General features: G+C 52.5%; 10 protein-coding genes across 10 annotated transcripts; 6 read left to right on the plus strand and 4 right to left on the minus strand.

The window, feature by feature from the left end:
• Nucleotides 1-1,088: 1,088 nt before the first annotated feature.
• Nucleotides 1,089-5,004, minus strand: CTHT_0040900 (uncharacterized protein; the record flags this gene model as incomplete). The annotated part of the gene is made up of 8 exons (XM_006694433.1): nt 1,089-1,190; nt 1,254-1,301; nt 1,493-1,645; nt 1,782-2,747; nt 2,846-3,813; nt 3,985-4,262; nt 4,322-4,364; nt 4,596-5,004. 8 exons carry the CDS (start codon nt 5,002-5,004, stop codon nt 1,089-1,091), a joined length of 2,967 nt encoding a protein of 988 aa, XP_006694496.1.
• Nucleotides 5,005-6,487: 1,483 nt separating this feature from the next.
• CTHT_0040910 (N-acetyltransferase-like protein) lies at nt 6,488-7,171 on the plus strand (the record flags this gene model as incomplete). The annotated part of the gene is made up of 2 exons (XM_006694434.1): nt 6,488-6,752; nt 6,813-7,171. 2 exons carry the CDS (start codon nt 6,488-6,490, stop codon nt 7,169-7,171), a joined length of 624 nt encoding a protein of 207 aa, XP_006694497.1.
• A 51-nt stretch (nt 7,172-7,222) lies between these two features.
• Nucleotides 7,223-8,476, minus strand: CTHT_0040920 (methyltransferase-like protein; the record flags this gene model as incomplete). The annotated part of the gene is made up of 1 exon (XM_006694435.1): nt 7,223-8,476. The coding sequence occupies one exon, from the start codon at nt 8,474-8,476 to the stop codon at nt 7,223-7,225; it is 1,254 nt and encodes a 417-aa protein (XP_006694498.1).
• Nucleotides 8,477-8,950: 474 nt separating this feature from the next.
• On the plus strand, nt 8,951-11,303 carry CTHT_0040930 (uncharacterized protein; the record flags this gene model as incomplete). The annotated part of the gene is made up of 2 exons (XM_006694436.1): nt 8,951-9,184; nt 9,234-11,303. The coding sequence occupies 2 exons, from the start codon at nt 8,951-8,953 to the stop codon at nt 11,301-11,303; spliced, it is 2,304 nt and encodes a 767-aa protein (XP_006694499.1).
• Nucleotides 11,304-11,900: 597 nt separating this feature from the next.
• CTHT_0040940 (uncharacterized protein) lies at nt 11,901-12,572 on the minus strand (the record flags this gene model as incomplete). Its single annotated transcript, XM_006694437.1, has 1 exon — nt 11,901-12,572. The coding sequence occupies one exon, from the start codon at nt 12,570-12,572 to the stop codon at nt 11,901-11,903; it is 672 nt and encodes a 223-aa protein (XP_006694500.1).
• Nucleotides 12,573-14,889: 2,317 nt separating this feature from the next.
• Nucleotides 14,890-16,635, plus strand: CTHT_0040950 (uncharacterized protein; the record flags this gene model as incomplete). Its single annotated transcript, XM_006694438.1, has 1 exon — nt 14,890-16,635. One exon carries the CDS (start codon nt 14,890-14,892, stop codon nt 16,633-16,635), a length of 1,746 nt encoding a protein of 581 aa, XP_006694501.1.
• A 304-nt stretch (nt 16,636-16,939) lies between these two features.
• On the minus strand, nt 16,940-17,614 carry CTHT_0040960 (uncharacterized protein; the record flags this gene model as incomplete). Its single annotated transcript, XM_006694439.1, has 2 exons — nt 16,940-17,128; nt 17,189-17,614. The coding sequence occupies 2 exons, from the start codon at nt 17,612-17,614 to the stop codon at nt 16,940-16,942; spliced, it is 615 nt and encodes a 204-aa protein (XP_006694502.1).
• A 535-nt stretch (nt 17,615-18,149) lies between these two features.
• On the plus strand, nt 18,150-19,820 carry CTHT_0040970 (NADH:ubiquinone oxidoreductase 51 kDa subunit-like protein; the record flags this gene model as incomplete). Its single annotated transcript, XM_006694440.1, has 3 exons — nt 18,150-18,515; nt 18,606-19,593; nt 19,651-19,820. 3 exons carry the CDS (start codon nt 18,150-18,152, stop codon nt 19,818-19,820), a joined length of 1,524 nt encoding a protein of 507 aa, XP_006694503.1.
• Nucleotides 19,821-20,331: 511 nt separating this feature from the next.
• CTHT_0040980 (uncharacterized protein) lies at nt 20,332-21,262 on the plus strand (the record flags this gene model as incomplete). The annotated part of the gene is made up of 2 exons (XM_006694441.1): nt 20,332-20,389; nt 20,481-21,262. The coding sequence occupies 2 exons, from the start codon at nt 20,332-20,334 to the stop codon at nt 21,260-21,262; spliced, it is 840 nt and encodes a 279-aa protein (XP_006694504.1).
• Nucleotides 21,263-21,996: 734 nt separating this feature from the next.
• On the plus strand, nt 21,997-23,556 carry CTHT_0040990 (uncharacterized protein; the record flags this gene model as incomplete). The annotated part of the gene is made up of 1 exon (XM_006694442.1): nt 21,997-23,556. One exon carries the CDS (start codon nt 21,997-21,999, stop codon nt 23,554-23,556), a length of 1,560 nt encoding a protein of 519 aa, XP_006694505.1.
• Between the last annotated feature and the right edge of the window lie 2 nt (nt 23,557-23,558).

A 23,558-nucleotide genomic window follows, 5' to 3' on the forward strand; every position in this document is an offset into this window, starting at 1 on the left:
TGAGAATTAAGTGGAAATCTCGACCAAAAGTTCAGTCTCCTTCCACTGACAGCTCAGCGACAGTGAGCAGACGTGAACCTTGGAGAAAAGCTGGACGAGGAGGTTACGAGAGCCTGGGACGGGCGAGAAGGTAGGTGGGCGGCACACAAACTCACGGTAAGCCAGATGAGATGAGGCGAAGCGACAAGACTGGGTGAACGGGGGTGTTGGTGTGAGCCTTCGGCATCACACCATCCATCGGCCACTGACTCCTACGAAGCCGCCCGCCCCTCCCGCAGCTGTACCATCGGAACCGCCCATTAACAGCAGACCGGTCTTGCTATCTAAGCCCAGACACTGATCCTGCTGTGGTTGGTTGCTTTGCCGCAGTTTCGGTCATTATTGGGAAACATCTCATGGATCCCGTCCCTCGATGCTAAGGTGACGTCGACATCGGCAGAACGAGAAATACCTTTGTGCCGCTCCCAGCTTGGGAAGAAGCTGCTTTGTCGCTGGTCGCGCTCGTCGGCTGGCGCGATGGCTAGGATCAAAGCCCTGACACGTGGCCGGCAAGCCCTTCATTGGAGCTTGATGCGGGCGATAAGAGGTAATTAATTGCTGCCGATTGCGACCGAATGGTGATGGTCCATTCTGGTTGGCTTTCTTCACCGACCTCCAGAGACCCAAGGACCAGCCCCGCGAGATTCACAACCCGTCGAAAGTCCTGCGACAATGGCCTCGAGGACCTTCGAAGACTAAGTCCATGACACCCAATACCGTGCGTATCCTCCAAGGTTGGATGGCCCCAAACAGTTCCGAAACGGAGGGTACCTTGGTTCCTTCTGTTAAGTGGCACGGCTCATTTTCGGTTCGTCATGAGAGATCATGTGTGTGAGGTACAACGTAGGCACATGCAGCCCTACCTGCCCGGGTTATTAATACATGGGAGGACTGCTTGATCATGCAGATATTCCTTACAGCAGCTAAAAATTTGTACACAACTGATCTAGATATCACAGACTAGGCTTAGCGTGTCCATATGGTTATTCTTGTTGCGGGCCGTCTGCGCATCCTAAGGTAGCTAAATGAGGTTTATCTGGAGCCAACAGTCACGTGCGTTTGCTGATTAGATTGATGGAAGACTTGAGCCCGTCCCCATTGCCAAGCGGGAAGCCTAGTAAAGCTTTTCTGAATAGAAGATTGTTGGAGGCCTATTGGTAGAATAAATAGACAGTTTCATCAGCATTCCATTATATATGTGAAAAACGCTCCACCTCCTCCGGTTCTTTCGCCGTCATGATCATGATACTCAGCATAGGTGACTGTGAAGATAGCCAACCAAGTTAGCACACCACCGAAGGTCTGCACTATTAGGTATCGTAGGGTACTTCCTCTCTCACACAAACATGAACACAGGAGCGTGCACGAAATAAAGACGGGGAGGGGGGAGGGAGAATGATCACATCATAGAAGACGAACAGATGGGAATTGATTTAGGTAGGTTGGCACTTACAGCCTTCTCGAGTCGTGACTCAACCTCAAAACCGGCTGCGATGCCGAGTATGCAGTGGCCTGGTGGTGGGGAGCAGGAGGACCAGGACCAGATGGTGGTGGTGGTGGTTGGGGGTGTGCCGAAGATGACTTCGCGGTTGAAGTTGGTGCGGATCTGTGTCCGTGGTACATTAGGTTAAGTTAGTAAGTCTTGGTTGGAGCTTTTCTGTGCTTTCATCATGACGATGCTCTCTGGCTTGGTAATGAGGTAGGGGTAAGGGTATGGGGGAGGTTGTCCTCGACGTACGTACCTTCAAAGCCCGAATCCTCTCCTCCTCATTGGCATCCACATCACAGACTGGAATAGCCACCTCCACAACCCTCTCCCCTCCCAGCCCATCAATATCGAAGAACCACTCCTGTTTAACATACCTCTTCTCATTCTCCCACTCGGCCTGCCAAGTCGAAGGTCTTTCTTTAGTTAAGAACCTGTTCGGGGTTACGTAGTTGTAGCGGAGGAAATCTCGTTTATCTCCATCTTCTTCCGTCTCCTCCTCTTCCTCCGACTGGTCCAGGTCCGAGTACGGGTCTCGTTCACGCCGGTTCTTGTATGGGCGGAAGTACGGATCCCTGAACGGGTGTCTCTTCAATCTTGCCCCAAGTGCGTAGAGAAAGGTACCTCCGTCCCCGTCCCCGTCCCCGTGCCTCGTCATCGTAACAGCAGACAACCGATTAAGCTGCATCGGATGGCTGACTTTCGGTCCCCCCAGCCAGTAGAGGAGTTGGTATGCCACAGAGGGGAAGATCTCCTCTCCATTTTCGTCTGTTTGGGGGAGGACTTGTTTCTCGAGCTTAGGATGGGAAAGCACTTGGTATTGGACGGGTGAGCTGGGATTGAATAGGAAGGGGTAGTGAGAAAGGCCTATGACGTTGATGGCTGAGAAGTGCCAGAGGAGGCGGTGGGAGAAGGGGGTTTGGAGGGGAGGCAGGGGGCTCGAGTTTGGGGAGGGGAGGTTCAGAAACTTTTGTATGAGGCCTAAGTGGGAGAATGCGCCGTCCTGGTAGGTGTAGAGAGAGGGAGTTAACACAAAAGTAGAAAGGAGGATGAGGAGATGAGAAAGGGGACAACCCTCGCGAAACCTGGCCTGCAAGCCCATGATAAAGCTGTCCTCGGCACGCCACAAGACGCGGCGGTAAGCCTTAAGATTGTGCTGGAACTTCTTGTATTGGATCTTAACCACGGGAAACTGAAGGCGAGCGCCTGATTCAAGAATGACCTGGCCATTGGGTCGGGCAGGTTAGTGCGTCGCCCCTTTACACCCACACCAGATGCTGTATCATGTCATCTGTTGTATCAGAGATTATGGGCACTCACCTCTAATCTAGTAATCGCGGGTTCATACAAAAAGGTATGATTGGAGATGTGCACAATCAGCCCCACGATCCAGTTGCCGGGGTAAAGCTGCCTCCGATCCTCCCCGAACAATTCATTCTGAGAGCTGCTCATTCTTAGCAGGCAGGGCAGCTCCTCTTCTCCCGGGAACTGCACGCCAAAATAGGCCAAGCTACCGTCATAGTGCCATCCGGCGATGAAGATGGCCGACCATGTCTTGATGTCGTCTAGGGATGAGATAAACTGGCATTTGATGAGGTCCGAAGGCTGAGCAGATTGTGAGGGCCCTTGACTCCGATCGCCAGCACCTCCTTTGTTGTCCATCCCTTCACCCTTTGACGATAGAGGTGCCCCAACCGCCGACATAAACACCCCCTCATCGACATAAGTCCCCTCAAACATCTCCTGACCTACCCCCCGAACCCCCTTTCCCAACGGCGCCCTCAATCTCTCCCAATAAGGCTCCACCAACCCCTCACAAGCCTCCCACACCCGTCTGCGATTCGCAACGCCTATAAACGGGCCCCTCATGCCATACCTCGGACACGTGTGCGTCGCCAGATAGAGCCATAGCCGCCGGTAGTCGATCTCTTCATTTCCTGAGAGCGTCAAATCGTGCAGCGCCCGATGCAGCTCCCAGAACCAGGGCATGCCACGCACGAGGAGGCGTTTCCACAACCAGATGTTGTGCTGCGTGTCGACTAGGACGTGGGAGGAGGCGATGTGCAGGGCAATGATGGAGTCGGGGGGCAGGAGGGTGAGGATGGTGTGGAGGATGGGGTAGGGGAGGGAGGAGAAGGGGTCGCTGGTTACTTTGGTGAGGTCGATTGGGGGTTGGAGGTTCATGGAGGACGGTTGGTTGTTATTGTTGCGGAGAAGGAAACATGGGATGATGTTGTTGAGGATATGATACTTGAGGGAGGGGATGAAGAAGGGGGGTGGATAGTGTACTGTTATGGAGCATCTCTGGTCAGCTTGATGCGTCCACAGAAACGTAGAGGCAGAGTGGCATACCTCTTCTCCAGGTACACACGCCCAATCGTCGAGTTGGAAGATGGAACGCCCACCTGTTTACCTTTCGAAATAAAGCCTTGGATAGCAAGTAATGGACACTATGTCACCATATTCAAGACTCAGGCGATTCTTCCAGGAGCCGAGACGGAGAAAAACGTCGTAAAGGGCTTCCTTGTCGATCTTATTGCCGCCTGGGTCGCGCCGATACCACCATTCCTGCCACTTGTCGTACCCATCAGTCACGGGTAGCTCCATGATGGCGTCAAGTGTGTCACTGGAGCAGGCAGAGAGTTCGTGGAAGAAAAGGACGCAAGTCAGAATGCGGTAACATGGCGGGCGGAAGGGATAAACCGGGGCCGTTCCTGGGCCATGCCAGGACTGGTAGCTGGAGAAGTGGGTGTTAGACAAGAGATGAAGAGTAGATAAACTGATGTTAGCACGCACCAGCAGAGCAGGACATTAACTACATCGCCTTCTTCACCAGACTCTGGATAGAGCGATGGGAGCTACATCAGCTCTCTAGATTGGACAAGACCAACAATGGAGACGAGGACACTAACCTCCATCAAGCCTAATTGTCATCTCAGATATGAACCCTCGCTATACCCTCCATCGACTCCAGTCAGCCGTGAAGCCTGCCTCTTACATAGATGACTATCTGATGCCGGAGGGCCAACCTGAGATGTATAACGAAACTCCCTCGGGAAAAAAGCCTTACCCAGCGCCAAATCCATAACAAGACACTGCAGCGGTTCGTGCAGCCAGTTCTGAGGCAAATTCTCGTGAGGAGGCCGGTATTGCTTCGGGTACGCCTCCACTTCATAGTACAAGGGGAGGAACAGAGCGTCAAGCATGTGCTTAAGGTCGTCAACATCAGGCTCCCTCGTCTCACAAATTATACCTTCATAAGGGCTTGTATCGACTTTGAGTTCCCCAGGCAAAACGGAGCATGCTCTCCAGGGCTTGCTGCTGTCCTTCTGCTCGAAGGCTCTGGCTTTCTTGCGACGACGCATCACTTCCTTGTGCACGAACTCCCAGTGTGCCTTGCGGTTGCGTGGGCTGACGGGGTACAGCCAAAGGGAGATGAAGGGACCACCGCACAGGGCGCAGAAAAATGGCGGGGTCATGCTTATGCTTTGAAGGATGATGATGATGGGAAGCAGGCTGTTTAGCTCGGAGTAAGTTTGTTATTGTTGGATTGGACTAAGTCATAGCTGTGGGTGAATCAAGAGATCATGATAAATATCTGCCAGGCAATGATGAGGTGCTCTAAGTTGGGGAGCTGCGTGCGTTGATGGCCGCAGGCCGCTGCCTTGCAGACCAAATCCCAGTCAGATCTCCGGATCTCAGCCTTTCAGTTGCACTAAACCACATGTAGCTCACATAGCAATGCTTCTCATTAAGTCTTGGCAACATCTTCCCTGATCAAACCTAATGACAAGGATAAGTCATCGTATGATCAAAGAGTCTTCTAAGAGACTGAGGGTAGATCCCAAAGTGACAGCAATAGTCCCCGCTGCTGCTTTGGGTGGACCCACCAAGTCCAACGGTCAGGATCCCGCATTACCCAAACGTCAAGTGGGCCCAATGGTTGTGAAGCTATTCCGAGTCCAATCCAGTAATTCTGTGCAGCGAGGGCATGGTTTGATGCTAGCGAGGCATGGTTGAATGCTAGAGCCATTCGACCTCTGCTGAATTGAGAGTTCCATAAATATTTGAACTGATGTACCGATACTTGAACGATATCCACCAAGCTTTTATTCTTTGCATCGAAGCACGTTGGTAGGCGCTAAGGTGTTGCCAGTCAGCGTCAGCTCACACCAACCAAGACATGAACAACACTAGCTCGAGTGTTAAATAATGTATTTCAAATCTCTCCTACCATGTATGACCATATCCAGTGGAGAGCACGATATCCCATCCGCTCTGCCCTTGTTAAGCCACTGAGGGCCTGGTCAGTAATCGGGTCGGTGATGACCAGTGAATCCCCGGTGCTGTATGTTTTGCCGTTTGTTGCTCTCCCACCTTTTATCTCCCCTTCCCAAGACTCAGTGGTATATCGTAAGTTCACTCCATTGAAAATGACTGAAATTCCATGATATATTTAAATGGCAGAACCGAATTATCAAGCTTTCGGACTTCGGGGACATCGGGGCTTTGCTCAAGTCCCCTAACATGACCTTGTCACAAGAAGGATTGAAGACATGAGTGGAAGATTATCTACCCTGAACGATCTTGACATCCCACCACTTACTTTGACATGTTACACAACCCACAGCCCACCCCTCGATTTTCACACTCGAACTCACTAAACCATCATCCTTGGTCTTCTGCGTTTGAAGCCAGCATCAAAAAGGTAGGAGTATATCATAGATCGCTTGTTTGGTAATCCGCTACAAGTTATCAAAGGGATGATAAGTGGCGAATTAAAGCAGATAATGTGACTCATGCAGTGTCTCCATCCACTTGTCGTTGTTAGGGCGCGTTATGAAAGGTGCAGTTGTGGGAAGCTCCTTATTATTCATATAATTTTCACTCTTACTTAGCAAATTCAACATTGCGCCTATGAGTAAATCGTGTTCACGTCAAATATACGCCCTCTCGAGCATAATGCCACATATCGACTCTTACCGAACCTGGAGTCGCCAGGTCCATGGTCAAACCTACACGATCTCAACAGACCCAAGGCTGATCCAGTATGATGCCCTCGATGCAGCCTTCCGGTCTGACATGCTTTACTGGGCGCAGCCCCTGTCCCCAGAGCTGATGCAACGCTGCGTGGAGCAATCGCTCTGTTTTGCGCTGTATGTTGTAGATAATGATGGAAGGATAAAAGGAGAGCAAAACGATGTTCATGGGAATACGGAGACAAAAGGTCAGTTCAGAACGCACACAAGGATAAGCGGTTGCTGACTTGAGGCTAACACAACTTCAGGAACCGAGACTCTCCAGGATCCTGAATCCAAGATTCAGATGGTCGGTTTTGCACGGCTCATTACCGACCATGTCACATTCGGATACCTCACCGACGTGTATGTTCTTTCCGAACACCAGGGCCGGGGCTTAGGCAGGTGGATGATGCAATGTTTGAACGAAGTGGTCAGCGAATGGCCTATGCTGCGTAGATGTATACTGTTCACTCGCGGCGAAACGGCCGCTCGAATGTATCGCAAAACGATTGGAATGATGGAGTGGGATGGGCAAAAGGCCGGCCTGATTTTCATGGAGAGGCCTGGACCTGGGAAGAGAATACCGCAAGGAGATGGGACAGAGAAAGAGGACAAGTCGGTATGATAGCAGGGTATTTCAAGCTGATAGAACCTGATGCTAGATTTACTCTACTGTCTATTTCCCTGGGGGCTTGCCGTATGCGCCGCCATGGGCTCTCCTCAACTCAATAGCCCGCTTGTACGGGGGAGCCGTTGGTGGCTGAACGGGGTCCAGGGAAACGTGATCCTCCGGTAGCTTGTAAGAGGCATCAGAATCGAAGGCTGAAAGGTCGCCGCAGGCCACGAATGGCGCGATCCAACGTATGTCCTTGTCAGCTGGCTCCCTTGTCAGATCTTCGACTTGAACATCACAGATGCCGTCATCCTGAGCCGGCAACACCTTCACTGGTGTTGAGCTCCAAGCGCCATTGTCCCAGTTCTGCATATACCCAGCAGGTGCAGTGATAGGCGTTGAGGCCAGTTTGTCGGCCAACATCTTGGCCAGGCGGTTTCCGACGCCTAGGGGCTCTTCAAGACTAGCTTTGAAGCCAGCCGGAGGCTGGAAGTTGATGCAGACAATGAAGGACTCAACAGAGCTCGCGCGTGAAGAGCGCGGCTTGGCAACGTAAACCTTCTCGAAGAAGATCTTGAGTTGTGCGTACAGGAGATCGACGTTGCGGCCGCGGAAGATTTTGGCGACGAACTTGCCACCCGGCTTTAGCACGCACAGGGCCAGGTTGAGCGCAGCGAACAGCAGCTGGGATTGCACGTAGATGTCAAGGTCGTGCAGACCTGTGACGTCAGGGGCACCATCGCTGATGACCAGGTCGACAGGGTGAGAGGCCTGGGCGCTCATCGTATTGGGGTTGTAATCGGGGTCAAGGGCCTTAAGGAGCAGAGGGACCGTCGCCGGGTGGGTGATGTCGGCACGAAGAGTGATGATGCCGGGGAGCGGGCTGATAGGCTGGAGGTCGATAGAAACAATTTTGACGTCTGTACGAGGCTCGTGCTGCTCAGCAGCAGGCCTAGTCTCACTAGCTGGTTCCTCAGGTGCTGATTCAGAGGAGATGATGTTGAGCATTTGCTGGCGGAGCTTTGCCTCACGATCCTGCCATGCAGAGCGACCGAACTTTTCTCCCTTGATGAGCACTCTGGACAGCACTTGAGACCAGCTTCCAGGGGCAGCACAAAGATCGACTACACGGGTGACCCCCTCAAAAAGGTTGAACTCTAGGGATATGTTAGCATTGGCTGATCCATGCAAAATCTTGACAAAAGGGGGGCTACCTTCATCAAGCTGGAGCAGCTTGAACGCACTCCGGGCTCGCCACCCCTGCTCTTTTGCGAGCCGATAGTAGGCATCGCGCTTATCTTTTGACGACTTTCCCATGGTGGTCCGTGTAGACTATGATCACCCCGTAGATTTGAGTCTGGGGAACGCTTTCGAGTCTCAGCTAATCTCCGCGATGGTTAGAGAGGGTTAAAATTCTAGAGTGAATAATTGCCTCAGGCAGTTGAAACTGTTTGCAAAAAAATGTGCTTATATAAATCAGCTTTTGTCTCTGAGAGCTGTGATAATCTTCCTGACTCAACACTACCTTCTCAATGGCTCTGAAGGGTGATAAATGGGTTGTAAATCTGAAACTGAGGATGGACTAAGAGTCGTAGAGGGGTATAGTGTACGTAAAATACTGTAACTTGAGCGCACACTATGCCTGTTTTGGCGATTTTTACGTCAGGTGTGGGTCCAAACTTTCAGTTGATGGACCTCGCAATGTGTTTGGGAAATTTTCAAGCTCATCCATCGAATTCATCAGCAAGACACGTCTTACAGCGAACACCCATTCTCACAATTCAAACAACAATGGGTTTCGACAAGAAACGCAAGCGCTCCGATAGCGCTGTAAAGCGCTTCAAGGGACAAGGAAATTCCGCGAAACGGCAGAAGACCAGTGTGGAAAAACGGGTGGTTCATGTCGACAAGCTGCCATGGAAGACGGTTGACGTGCTCGAAATGTTCGACGATGCCGAAGGGTTTTACGGTCTAGAGGAGGTTACCGGTGTTGAGGTTATTCGCGAGGGTAATACTGTAAAATTTGTATGTCTGTCTGGCCAGTTCATCATGCCGTTTGCTTACACTCGCTCAGGTTGCTGCTGTCCCTCCGTCAGATGAGAGCGAAGAGTTCAAAGGCTTTGATGACGTCCCTGAAGAGGAACCTCATGCAGCTGGTGAGGCTACCGAGTCAACGGAGTCCAAGACCACTGATGGCACTGAGGTCTCGTTCACCGATTCGGCTGCTACTGAACCTACTAAAGAGGAAGAGAAAGACTCCAGGCCCCAAGAGCCGCAGCAGGATCAGAAAAGGGGAAAGAAGGACAAAAAAAACAAGAAAACTGCCAAGACTCAACAGCCAGAAGCCGACCCCGAACTTGAAACCAATGTCTTTGCCCAAGCCGCAGCTATTGCTGACGTCGAGGCTGCGGAAGACGATGTCGACCTTTCCGAATGGGTTCCACTGGGGTTGTCACCTCCAGTCCTGTCTTGCATCGCCCGCTTGAAGTTCCTTAAGCCAACCCCTATCCAGGCCAGGGCTATCCCTGAGGTCATCAATGGCCACGATGTTATCGGAAAGGCCGCGACAGGTTCCGGTAAAACGTTGGCTTTTGGAATCCCTATTGTCGAGGCCTGGTTGTCCAAGATAGCCTCTGCAGAGTCAAGTGGTCAGAAGCATCCTATCGCTCTCATCCTATCCCCCACCAGAGAACTTGCCCACCAGATCACCGACCATCTCAAGCAGCTCTGTGCCGGACTGGCAACGGCTCCTTATATCTGCTCGGTAACCGGTGGGTTGGCAGTCCAGAAGCAGGAGAGACAACTGCAAAAAGCGGATATTGTCGTGGGTACTCCAGGCCGTCTGTGGGAGGTCATGAGCACGAGCAATGCTGTTATGCAGTCCTTTAGGAGCATCAGTTTCCTTGTTGTTGATGAAGCGGATCGCATCCTGAAGGATGGCCACTTCAAGGAGGCTGAAAAGATCCTGCTTGCTCTGGACCGCACTGTTCCGGGAGAGGAGGAAGAGAATGATTCTGACGATGAGAAGACCTCTCGCCGTCGTCGGCAGACTCTTGTCTTCTCAGCTACCTTCAATAAGGCTCTCCAGCAAAAGCTTGCGGGCAAGGCACGCTACAACCTGATGGGTGAAACAGAATCCCTCGAGTACCTTCTCAAAAGACTGAACTTCCGTGAGCACCCCAAGTTCATCGACACCAACCCGATCACTCAGATGGCCGAGAACCTTAAAGAGGGCCTGATTCAATGCGGCGACATGGAAAAGGACCTCTACCTCTACGCCGTCCTTCTGCTCCAACCTACTCGCCGCGCCCTCGTTTTTACAAACTCCATCAACACTGTCAGACGCCTTACTGCCTTCCTCAACAACCTCAATCTCCCCGTTTTCGCACTGCACTCCGAGATGGAACAAAAAGCCCGTCTTCGGTCAATCGAGCGCTTCAAGGCCGACAACCATCCCAACAAGAGCAAGAGCAACAACGCTGCCTCAATCCTAGTTGCCACCGACGTAGCCGCACGCGGTCTTGATATCCCGTTGATTGACCTTGTCGTGCACTACCACGTCCCGCGCAGTGCCGATGATTACGTGCACCGCTCAGGTCGTACCGCTCGTGCCAGTAACTCGGGTGTCTCCATTCTCTTGTGCGGGCCGAAGGAAGCTATCCCAACCCAGCGTCTTATCAACAAGGTCCACGCCGCTGCGGCCGCTAAGAACTCTAACCCTGTCAAGAGCACCAAAGCGCTTGGCGTCCAGACGATTGATATCGACAGGAGGCTGGTGCAATGCCTGCGTCCTCGAGTCACGCTCTCGCAAAAAATTACAGAGGCGACGATGGCGAAGGAGCGCGGTGCCAAGGAAGATGAGTGGCTGCGCAAGGCGGCTGAAGAACTGGGTGTCGACCCCGAGGAAGCCGAGGAACTTGGGGTGTGGAAAGGCAAGGGCAGCGGGAAGAAGCAAAGAGAGAGGGAGGCAAGAATGACGACTAAAGCTGAGATGAAACAGATGAGGTGGGAGTTGAAGGAGTTATTGAGCAAGAGAGTCAATAATGGTGTGAGCGAGAAGTATCTGAGAGGCGTTGATGTTGAAAGCCTGTTGCAAGGCGCGCGAGGAGAGTTCTTGGGTGTTGTGGAGGGTTTGGGGATTTAAGACTAGGACAGTGGGCTGGGTAATAGACCGGTGTCTTGTTCTTTGTCTCGCTGCAAAACGAAGGGGTAAACAGAAGGTTAGAGCAATATACCATTCTAATTTGATTGTCCTTGGAGGGTAGGTCTATTCCATCAAAGCGATTTCATGCCAAGTTTCTCCTGAGGAAGATAATCCTTATTACCCCAATCTAAGATTTACCAAACGGAAACACAACTGTCTAATTTCGCCCAAGTAAACGCAAAGAGAATTCATGGCCAAACAGATATCGGCCAGACGGAATGATGACTTCAGGAAGTCTACTGCACATCTGAACACAATCACAGATTGAATACCGCAGAAACACTTGTCTGTGAAACGCAAATACCACAGTGGCAAGTCTCGAGTTTATATACCTACCCGTTATCTCCCTGCTCATCATATTCACCGACCATACCAGTACTGCTACTGCGACGCCACTGACTTCCCCCTTTTCTCTTAAAAACGGGAAGCAGGGGCAGCGGTTTAGGCGAGAACATCCTGCTGTTAGAGTGTCTCCGGTCTAAAGGCAAGGAATTGTCAAGGAGTTTCTGTCCTCCTCATATATGTCAGCAATATCTTTTACAATGTCTGCGACGATCGGGAAGCCATAGTCACCTTGTAAGGGAGAACGCGCTCCGAGATGCACTTGATCCGAGCCAAGGCCCAGTCTTTTAGTGACGAAGGCTTATCTCCATGAATGCTGGCAGGATAGCGAGGGACGTACATGGTACAGCGGTTAGGGCAGAATGGGCATCCTGTCGTGATATCCTTCTCTGCTGCAGGCTTGTCATCTTCCTTGCTTCTCCTAACCTTCCATACCATTCTCCAGCAGCGTCTTCGCTTGGAGCTCCCATCCAGCAGTTGGTCATCTGCTTTCTGATCCTTATCCTCCGGATGAGCCTCGGCCTCCTCCCTGAGTCTTTCCCACAAGCTCTCAGCAACCTTCTCCCAGATAACCGGAGCACGCACAAAATCCTGGCAGGTACGGGTTCCTTCCTCCTTGGACATCCGGCCGACATTGCGTAGCTCTTCCAGCGTCATGCTGCACTCAAAGCGGATCATGTCTTCGCGGTCAGGCCAGTCGCGTCTGGTGAGCTCACGGAGGAATTCCTGTGCTTCCCAGTAGTCAATAGCTTGGTCGTAATTGGGGAGCATGTTGGGAATTTCGAACATGTCGACTTCTTTAGGGCCAATAATTGGCGCAGATACAGGACTATCTGGCCTTCTTAGAGAGCTGATAGAGGCAACCATGGAGTTGATGAGGCGGCTGGCACGAGAGCGACATAAATTGATGAGAGTGCTGGATGTGTTGGAACGAGTCAAGGGGACAAACAAGCCATCACGAGACTGAGATCCAGATGTTGAGCTGCCATGTAGAGTGGAATGGTCAATGACTGACTGAGTGAATTGCTGAGAGCAGGCTTGAGACTGATTGGGACTTGACTTCACGGAAGACGATCCGTCTCTCAAGAAAAAAGTGACTCTCTGAGAGGAGGAGCGCATCTGATACATGTTGGTGATGGGTGTGTTTGAAGAGGTTTAGAAGTCAAAGGATGAGATAGGAGGGAGCTTTGGTGCTGAGACAAAACGTGAAGAAGTTGGAAGCTGATGAAAGTTGAGCCACCTTTTAACAGGGAGAGGAACTGTAGGTTGATATATCCATCACAGAATCAGTGGAAAGTCTCTCTTTCAACCATTCATTGTTGTTGATCAATCATTTCTTTCATCCGCCTACTGGTTGTGTGTGATGAATCGTGGAGGTAATAGTTGAATGGGGACAGATGAAGAAGATATCGACTCTGGAATGCCAGGTCACAGAGGCTGAAGTCCACAAGATAAATATACTTTCTTCTGCTGCATAAAATAGTAAAGATCTCTTCCGGCTTTTGTGAGTTGCGATCCAAAGCTCCTTATTCTATCCGAAGACACACTCTAGGAAGTTTCAGAAAGAATTTATCTGTTTCGCAGCTGATGCCCCAGGAGATTTCCGTCAACCATATATGAAAGATAAGATCGTGTTGAACTGGAGAGAACAACGTTTTAACAGACTCAAAGCTTTTCAGAACTTGAAAGATCACCATGATTCCTCAAAAACTGTTCAACAGCTCACCTAGCTGACCTTCCGGTTGCACAGCCTACAAGCTTTAGACACTTTACAGCCTGATGGTTCTTGGAGAACTTGTTTCTTGAAGTACATGTAACAATGATCAGAGTACAAGAGCTGCATTAAGTTTTGCGATTGTATCAATGCCCTTGTTCTTTTGTGGCCTTTGTGCTTCAAAGACGCAAATTATAAATCATAGCCAATACCTCCTTTATTCATTAGTACCAGAACATCACTTACCAGAGCGGGAAGATTCAACGCAGAAAATGCTTAAGTTTGATCGAAAATAGTGGATTTAGTGGATTCTAGCTCTAGATGAAGTGAACATATCAGCATGAGAAAGATCTGCTCTAAGATTGATGTTAAAAACACCCGTTCCACGAGATCCACTAACTTGAAGTCTTAGCATACGGATGTGGTCTATGGGCCCCCAGGAACGACTCTACAAAGGACCATAACCATCTGAGCCCTCAAAGCTTCGACATGCTTTTTGTTTGTTAATATCACAAAAGCATAGTAGATAGATCACTTATCAGTTGCCGATGAGATTGTTGATGGTGGAAGTCGAGATTACTGATGCCCTGGTCTTGACCCCACTCGGACCCGAGGGCTCGGTCCGCACCGGACTTGAGCCCCACTGTGGACGGAAAATACACTATGCTCCTCTCAGGACGATCGAGTTCTTCGTGAGCTGCGTTCCAGGGTGCATCGTCAGAGAAAAACATCTTATATAATTGAATTTATTAATGACTGCTGTTAGCATATCTAATAATTTTACTTTACCGGATCAGTCTGCATTCGGCAGCTTAATTCTTGAAATTGAGGCTTTGTTGACTCTCTTGTAGTGTACCGGAAACATTGTTTCAAGTGGGGCTCCAACCCTGGTCCGTACCATGCCTGCGCTGACCTCCCATGGCATGATTGGCTGGCCTTCAGCTCAACGTTCTGCCCCACCTTGCACACTGCCATTCATCTGAACCCTGAAGAATAGCTTCTAGATCGACGATCGTAAGGTAATGACAACGTCAAACACACCACCGGCTTAATCTGTGGCAAGGTGGACTTCACGACAGCAAGAGCAAATCATCAGATTGAAATTTTTTTTCCTGCGATTCCAAGCTTTAATCTCGCAATTACCACCAAGCCGTGAAGACGCAACAACCGCTTCTCTGCGACCGAGTGCTCCATCTCCGGCGCCTCCAGGAAACTAAAACGGCGTTAAAGACGTCATCGAGTCTCCTGGCGCCGCATTTCGTAACACCAGTAATTGGATTTGCCTCTCAAAAGACACAGATCGAAAAGCCGGCACCGCAGTCGCTCGGAATAGCAATTAACCACAAGTCCACGACCGTCCATTAAAAGACCTTTCAAAAACTTCCACTACCATCTTATCACCCTATTCCCTCGACCCAAACGTCTACTGGACAAGACGATATCTCGAACAATTAGCCGGCTGCCTACACTATGGCGCCGGCTTCTGGCTCCTCTAGTGAGCCACGGCGTCCTCCGTGTCTACGGCTTCTCGTAGCCGCCAACGGCTCCCGCGACGTTGCCTTCGCCGAAGCGATTGCCGTGCGGCTCTCCAAGGAACCTCAAATAACCACCCGTGCCATCGTCGACGAGATCACCCATCGATTAGCTCAGGAGATCATTGTGCTCCAGAACCGCTCACTCCGGCGATCAGGTCCTCCCGATGGCTTACATTCGAAGGACATTGATGCTCTGGAGCAGCAAGCCTACGAGCTGGTTGAGTGGGCCGACCTGCTCGTCCTGGCGCCCATCGATGCCGACACCCTAGCTAAGATGATGTGCGGGATTGCAGACAACCTCCTTCTTCACGTCCTACGCGCCTGGGACGCCTCAAAACGGATCTTGCTGATCCCCGGTATGAGCAACCAGCTCTGGGAGAACCCTGTGACTAGGCGTCAAATGAGCAAGCTGCATCGCAAGTGGGCCTGGATTCGTGTCATGCCTCCAATTTTGTGGCATTACGACAAGCACAGCCCTCACAAGCGAGTCGTCGAGTGGGATGGCTTCAATGAAGTCGTCGGAATCATCAAGAATCAAGCAGATTTCCTCAAGTTGGGTCACGACATTGAAGTCAGCAATGCCCAAGCTGACGCTCCGCTGGCCACCAAGAAAAAGGCTCAATCCACTCTGCCGCCGGAGATCTGGAGCATGATCCTCGAGCACACCAACGATTGGGAACTGGCCCAGAGTCTGGGCATCTATACCAAACTTCCCATGCCTACCAAGCAGGGCTGGCGCAAAGAACCTAAGGACCCCAACGATCCTCTCCAAGTCTTCATGCACGAGCTCGAATGGACTCTTCTTACAGCCAACACGGAAGCCGTCTGCGCCAAACTAGCCCAGGCCCCTCCCTCTTTCAATGACCTCTCTGCGCTCGCCGCCCACCTCATCTTCAAGTTCTCCCTCACCGGCGTCCTGACCTACATCGAGTCGCACTTCAGCCACATCTTTCGCTGCTTCGACGGCAAGACCATCCCGACCAAGGCATCCGCCTACTACGGCCGCACCGCCATCCTAGACTGGTGGGCACGCTCGCCGTCCTTTTTGGAGAAGCAGTATGACGCTGAGGCCCTTAATGGTGCCTCAGAGAGGGGCTTTGTCCATGTTCTCGACTGGTGGCGCCGCTCTGGGTTACCGCTTAAGTATTCGGAAGCTGCCTTCGAGAGCGCGAGTGCCAAAGGTCATGTTCATGTCCTTGAATGGTGGCGCGAGGCTGCCCTGCAGGATCCGACTATCGTCATAAAGCCGGGCCGGTCGCTGCTGGCTGCTGCACAGTGGGGCCAGCTGGCGGTGATCCGTTGGTGGGAGGAGAGTGGGATCCCCGTTGGACACCAGGACGGCGTATGCAAGATGGCTAGCCGCTGGGGCCGTGTCGAGGTGTTGGACCTGTGGCGGCAACTGCGCGGGGATGATAACTTGCAGTTTGATAACCAGATTTTGGTCGAGCCAACGTTGCATGCTCATGTGCATGTGCTGGAGTGGTGGCGTAGGTATGCACATGGAGAGTTTCCCGACATGGGAGGTCGCAAGGGAAAGAGGGTTGAATACAAGACGATGGATATTGAGGAGGCTCTGGAGGATTCGTTGGGTGACCAGACTGAGGTTAGGAGGTGGTGGGCTGAGAACGGCCTGAACCTTGGTCTGGGAACCACCGAGTGGATGAAGGTCCGGTTTCTCTGAGTGAGTGAGGGTCCAACAATATTTCCTAGTTTGTTCTTCCGTCTGCTAAGCATGGTATGGGATGGGATTTCTGGTCATGGATGGTAGGATGGATGGTGATGGTTTATCTACGGAATATGAGCAATGGGCTGTCTGGATTATGTCAAGTGCGCGCATGGACATATTTATCATGTATACGAATCAGTTAGGAAAACATCCTCTTGGCAACGGCAAATACGGAGTCCAAAAACCAGATATATGGCCGTTGGGGTATCTTTGCGAAAAAAAAAAGGCCCAAGCAAAAAAAACCAAACTTCAAACACGTTTAAGCAAACTTTTGTGGATTGCTTTTTATCATCCTCCTCAACACATCAATCTGTCGTGTGATGCCTTTGTTCTTCAATTCTGTCATGCCGCGATTGTCAGTTCTTCTCAAGCCGTTGGAGTAGACAACAGTGAAGTCTGGCAACATCTCGCCGGCCGCGATCTCGCTCATTGGCGTAAGTGTGCAATGCTGTTGACAGTGCGTTAGCCTAAGTTAAATACAGCCATTTGACCATTCCTAGTAACCTACTCTCCCAATCTTTGCCCCAGCCCCAACTCTGGCCCCTACTCCGATTAGGGTCCCCTCCGCGATCACCGTTTCCCCTCCCTCCACCGTGGCGCCCACCTCCACGATAACATAATCCCCCAGCGCCACGCTCATACCCTCTCCTCCACGGACGATTGGCATACTGGGGGGAGGAGGGGTTGGCACAGCACCGAGTGTTGCCCGCTCGTGGATGATACACCGCCGTCCAACGCTGACGCGTCCAAGTGTTGAGTCTAGTTTGGCGCGCGGGTGAATCACGCTCTCCGAGTGAATTGTGATCAAGCCTGTTCCAATGAGAATCGCAGAGTCGGCAATGGAGATGGACGACGTAAAATGGACTGGCGGCTTCGGGCCAGTGTGGACGACAGGAGGGACTATGGAGTGCCGTGTCTTGGAAGACGAAGACATTGCTGTTTTTTTCTTGAACTTGTTCGACTTGAACTGGGAAGTTCTAGGCGCTACTGTAGAGGCTGGAATGTCATGATTTCACCTGGGTTGTTTTGGGGGTGAGGTGATGGTAGTTGTCTGGGTCAATCAGTGATCGAGAGGCTGTCAACGGGCTTTGACCTGGACTGGACGACGGTGAAGCCGCTGCTGATAGCACGAGGCCCGCGATTGGAAGATTGAGTTGCATCATTGCAGGCTGTCTTTCTGCCCCACCATCAAGTCTTGGCGGCATGCCACAAATCCACCGCCACACCAACCCCACCTAGCCAATCAGGGAACTCGGAATCTAAAGCTCAAGCCTCACGCCGTCGAACCTGGAAGCTCAGAAAGCCGCTCATCCACAGGTTCGATCGGTTCACCATCGCTGCCATCGACCCAGGCCAACGTCCCCTTACCCACCCCGCCGCCTTTCTCCGCGCCGAGAGAAACCCGGCCAATTGGCATCCTGCAGAACTCTGCTGGCCCGAGCAGCAGAGACCAGAGACAACCGACCACGATGCTGTCCCGCACTGCGGCGCCGGCCAAGGCGTCGGCAAAGACCATCTCAAGCGCCGTCTCGAGTGCTGCCGCGGCGGCGGCCACCACTTCTGCCGCCTCGACACCACAGTCCCGCGCCTACGCTACAGTCCAGGACCCAAACTATGCTACCGTGCGCACCTACGGCGGTCTCAAGGACCAGGACCGCATCTTCCAGAACCTCTATGGCCGCTACCCGCCCGATCTGAAGCACGCCAAAAAGATGGGCGACTGGTACAAAACCAAGGAGATCCTGCTCAAGGGCCACGACTGGATCATTGGCGAGATTAAGGCCTCAGGCCTGCGCGGCCGTGGTGGTGCCGGTTTCCCGTCCGGTCTCAAGTGGGTGCGTCGTGCTTCCGTCCCGTTCCCTCCACCCCTCATTGAGTATGCGTACTTCAGATCAAGTCAGGTTCCGCAGCGCTAACAAACACAGTCCTTCATGAACTTCAAAGACTGGGACAAGGACAACAAGCCGCGCTATCTGGTCGTCAACGCCGACGAGGGTGAGCCGGGCACCTGCAAGGACCGCGAGATTATGCGCAAGGACCCCCACAAGCTGGTCGAGGGCTGCCTCGTTGCCGGCCGCGCCATGAACGCCACTGCCGCCTACATCTACATCCGTGGCGAGTTCTACCAGGAGGCTGCCATCCTGCAGAACGCCATCAACGAGGCCTATGCCGAGGGCCTGATCGGCAAGAACGCCTGCGGCTCGGGCTACGACTTCGACGTCTACATCCACCGCGGTGCTGGTGCCTACGTCTGTGGCGAGGAGACCAGCTTGATCGAGTCGCTTGAAGGCAAGCCCGGCAAGCCCCGTCTTAAGCCCCCGTTCCCTGCTGCCGTTGGTCTGTTCGGCTGCCCGTCTACCGTCGCCAACGTCGAGACCGTCTCTGTCGCCCCGACCATCTGCCGCCGTGGTGGCGCCTGGTTCGCCAGCTTCGGCCGCGAGCGCAACCACGGCACTAAGCTCTTTTGTATCAGCGGCCACGTGAACAACCCGTGCACTGTTGAGGAGGAGATGAGCATTCCCATGCGCGAGCTGATCGAGAAGCATTGCGGTGGCGTCCGTGGCGGCTGGGACAACCTGCTGGCTGTCATTCCCGGCGGTTCTTCGACCCCTATTCTGCCCAAGCATATCTGCGACGACCAGCTCATGGACTTCGATGCCCTCAAGGACAGCCAGTCCGGTCTCGGCACTGCTGCCGTCATCGTCATGGACAAGAGCACCGACGTTGTGCGCGCCATCTCTCGTCTCAGTCACTTCTACCGCCACGAGTCCTGCGGCCAGTGCACTCCGTGCCGTGAGGGCTCCAAGTGGACCGACCAGATCATGAAGCGTTTCGAGAAGGGCATGGGCCGCCCGCGCGAGATCGACATGCTGCAGGAGCTCACCAAGCAGGTTGAGGGCCACACCATTTGCGGTATGTTTTTCCTACCTTTTTTCTCAGCGTCATATAATACAAACTAATTGGTTACAGCTCTCGGCGAGGCCTTTGCCTGGCCCATCCAGGGTCTGATCCGTCACTTCCGTCCTGAGCTCGAGGCCCGCATGAAGAAGTTTGCTGAGGAGACCGGCGGCCAGGCGCTCGCCGGTGGTTGGACGCACGACTCAAGGCAGAAGGGCCGGCTCGTCTCCCCGGGCATGTAAAAGGGGATTACTGTAGTAGAAAAAGAAGTGGTGAATGACATCTGGTTGCCGAAGCACGCTGTACATACATACCTAGGCCGGTCTCGTAGACCAGCTGGGCTATGCCTGATTTTTTTCTTTTTGTCAATGGGGTGGCTTGTTGCTGCGTTATCCTCTCTGTGCCTTTCCATGTGTTTTGTCGCCTGGTTACAAAACTCTAGTGCCCTTCTATTTTCACGCACTCACTGTTGCCCAGGCATACCGTCTCCTGGCCTTTTTTATCTTTATCAATCAATGCCCAACGGGTATCAAACCCTCGGCTGGCTAGCTGAGCCAAGACAGTGGGCTTAGCCGTGTGGACCAATCATGGAGACCTGTCTTTTCCTATCCACACAGCAATCTGTCTTCAACGAGAGCCATATATGGGAAGAGCAATGTGATGAGCTCGTATAGATCTCTCTCATAAGTTCCAATTTTTGTAGTTTGTTCTCTCTCCTGAACAATCCATGGACAGCCATCACAAAAGCTCAAAATGACAGCAATCCAAGTTACCACTCTTGAGCAATTCTCCCGCTTCTCTACCGACGCCTGTACGGATCGTGGCTCCCCTTGATTTCTGATGATACCTACCTTACATCCCACATTCCATTGAACCTCACTCACTAACCACTTCTTCAAAAGATGGCATCGAACGTCTCCTCCGCGGCCTCCATGCCATCGCCATGGTCCTAGCCGCCTACTACGCCCTGATCCCTCCCCTTTCCCCTCCTCTATCCCTCTTCCATCTCCCCCCACAATACGTTCTCCACGCACTCGCCTCGAAACTAGGCTTCATCCGCCGCCCGTTCCGTCTGTTTCGCTTTCTAGAGGCCTTCACGAACGCCTACGAGAGCTTCCGAGATAGCCCTAGCTCCCTAGGTGACAGCAACACCTCCCTGCTGGCCACCGGGACCTGGGTGCTGGATATTCTGTCTCAGTCGTTCATGGCTGTGTATCTCTTGCTAGAGAGCGCGACGTTTCCGGACTTGTTGATGCTGGAGGCTGGGGCTGAAGCGTTCTTTGGGAGGAAGGAGACTGAGAGGATCATTGCGGAGTCGCAGAAATGGTGGTTTGTGGCATTGGCGACGGGAGTGTTGGCTGGAGTGGGGAGGTTGTGGTTATTGAGGGGTGCAGTGAGGGTTGGGAAGCGAAAGGGAGGAAAGGATGGGGATGAAGAGAAGAAGAAGGAGTGGGAGGAGAGCGTGATTAGACAGAAGAAGTGGAAGATTGTTAGGAAGATGGCGGCTGATGTGATGGACCTGTCAGTGCCTGGTTCCATCATTGGATGGGTGCCGGTTTCACAAGGGACTGTGGGCTTCTTGATGTTTTGGAGCACGGTCTTGACGGCTTTGGAGGTGTGGGAGAGGTGTGGGCGGGAGATTGCTGAGGCAAAAGCCGGCTTACTGAAGGAGAAATCGGCGTGAACTGGCTGGTGCAAACCAAGATTTGTCACTGAATATAGCGATGATAGCTAGAGTTAATGGGAAGGAAATGTGTATACTGAAAGTGACATTCTAAGTATGCCAAAACGCAAGGTACCTGGACTGGAGTCGAAAAAGTCCAAGACTCATTCGTGAATCCATGATTTGAGTAAGGGAGGGGAGAGGGCAGTACTTGAATATCGAATTCAGCAAGAACTTTATGAATAATAATGTATCCTTATCCAATGGAACCAGAAAGAGTTTATTCCACTTCTAGCGAGAGTGTCAATAATGTTGTCGACTTTTAACATGAGCTTGAAACTTGGGGTAGTGATACGCATATCTTTGGCATCAGCCACTGTCCAAACACCGTGCAAGCACTGTAGTTGGCGGTCAATGCCAGCCCCGCAATGCAAGGGACCAAGGATGCTATCCCACTTTTGGTCGGCAGAATTTAGGCGGTGAGGCGCAAATGGAAGGAACGCGAGGATCCTGGGGAAATTTTTCTGCAACCACAACAATCCCCCAGCCAGCTCTTTGACGTGCCGCAAAATCCGCTACCCCCTGGGAACCTACCTGCCCACTGAAAGTCCACAAGAACCAACTCGCTGAGTTGGCGACCCGCGCCCTTAAATCGTAAATTTCCGCACATGGCCGGACCGCCAGCCTGGCTCTTTTCCAACAATTCCACCCCGGTCTTCAGCAAAAACCAACCAACCACTTCTGGCGATTCCACAATGGCCGGCAAGAAGTCAAAGCCCAAGTCTGCGGTCCAGAGTGCTACCCGCTCAGCGCCTGCAGAGCCCCCCGCCCAGCTGTTGGACCTCATTGAGAACTTCCTTTCTGAGCATGACTTCGCAGATGCCCATGCTGCTTTCAAGAAGCAGCGCGAGAACAAGGGCTGGAAGAAGGCGGGCGACTCCACTGGTCAGTCTTCGCTGGTCACAATCTTTAAGACTTGGGAGGAATCCCTGAAGACGGAGGGCCTGAGCCCCAAGCCCGTCGCTAAAAAGGTCACCAATGACAGCAACAGCGATGAGAGTAGCAGCAGTAGCAGCAGCGACTCTCAGTCCTCCGACAGCGATAGCGACGAGGGTAGTGACGTTGAGATGAAAGATGCCCCTGAGAAGGAATCTTCGAGCTCTGAATCTAGCAGCAGCAGCAGCAGTGAGAGCAGCAGTGACGAGAGCAGCAGTGACGAGAGCAGCAGTGACGAAAGCAGCAGCGACGAAAGCAGCAGCGACGAAAGCAGCAGCGACGAAAGCAGCAGTGAGGACAGCAGCAGTGAGGATAGCGACGATGAGAGCAATGATAGCAGCGACAGTGAGAGCGACAGCGACAGCGAGGATGAGAAGAAGCCTGCTGCGGCCCCCAAGCAGCCTGCCATTAATCCTCTGAAGCGCAAGGCTGAAAGCAGCGACTCGTCCGATTCCGATTCCGATCTGTCGGATTCCAGCTCGGAGGACGAAGCCCCGGCTGCCAAGAAGCAGAAGGTTGCGGAGACCAAGTCTGAGTCGTCTTCCGAATCATCTTCCTCTAAATCATCTTCGGAATCCTCCTCTGAATCGTCCTCCGACTCATCCTCTGATTCTTCTGACTCGGATTCTGATTCCAGCTCTGAGTCGGACGATGACAAGAAGCCTGCTGCGAAGAAGGAAGTCAAGAAGGAAGAGACTTCGTCTTCCGAATCTTCTTCCGAGTCGTCCTCGGATTCCGACTCTTCGTCTGACTCGTCCTCTAGCGACTCCTCCGATTCGTCTGACTCCTCCGACTCCGACTCCGATTCCGATGATGTGACCAAGGAGGCCGCTAATGTCCCGCTTCCTGAGTCCGGCTCTGACTCCTCGAGCGACTCCTCTTCCTCCTCCGACTCGGACTCTGATGACGACAAGAAGAAGACTGATGCCAAGAACACCTCTGCTCAGTCTACCGCATCTGACAGCTCAGCCACGCTCGATGATAAGAACAAGCCGAACAAGGTCTACCCTGTCGATAAGTTTGCTCCTCTCCCTCCGGACCCTAGCACCATGAAGACCAACAACCGCGGCAAGGGTAAGAATAACAACAACGGCAAGGTTAATGAGCCCTTCTCTCGCGTCCGCAAGGACATCAAGGTTGACCCTAAGTTTGCTTCCAACGCGTTCACCGGCCACGAATGGGGCCGCAAGGCCTATGAGGACCTGAGCGTCACCCGCGGCAAGGGGTTCACCAAGGAGAAGAACAAGAAGAAGAGGGGCAGTTACCGCGGCGGTCGCATTGACACCAACGCCGTGGGCTCCATCAAGTTCGATGATTAAAT

The sequence above is a fragment of the Thermochaetoides thermophila genome (genome assembly GCF_000221225.1).
Source record: "Thermochaetoides thermophila DSM 1495 unplaced genomic scaffold scf7180000011818, whole genome shotgun sequence".
In the NCBI taxonomy this organism is placed as follows: Eukaryota; Fungi; Ascomycota; class Sordariomycetes; order Sordariales; family Chaetomiaceae; genus Thermochaetoides; species Thermochaetoides thermophila.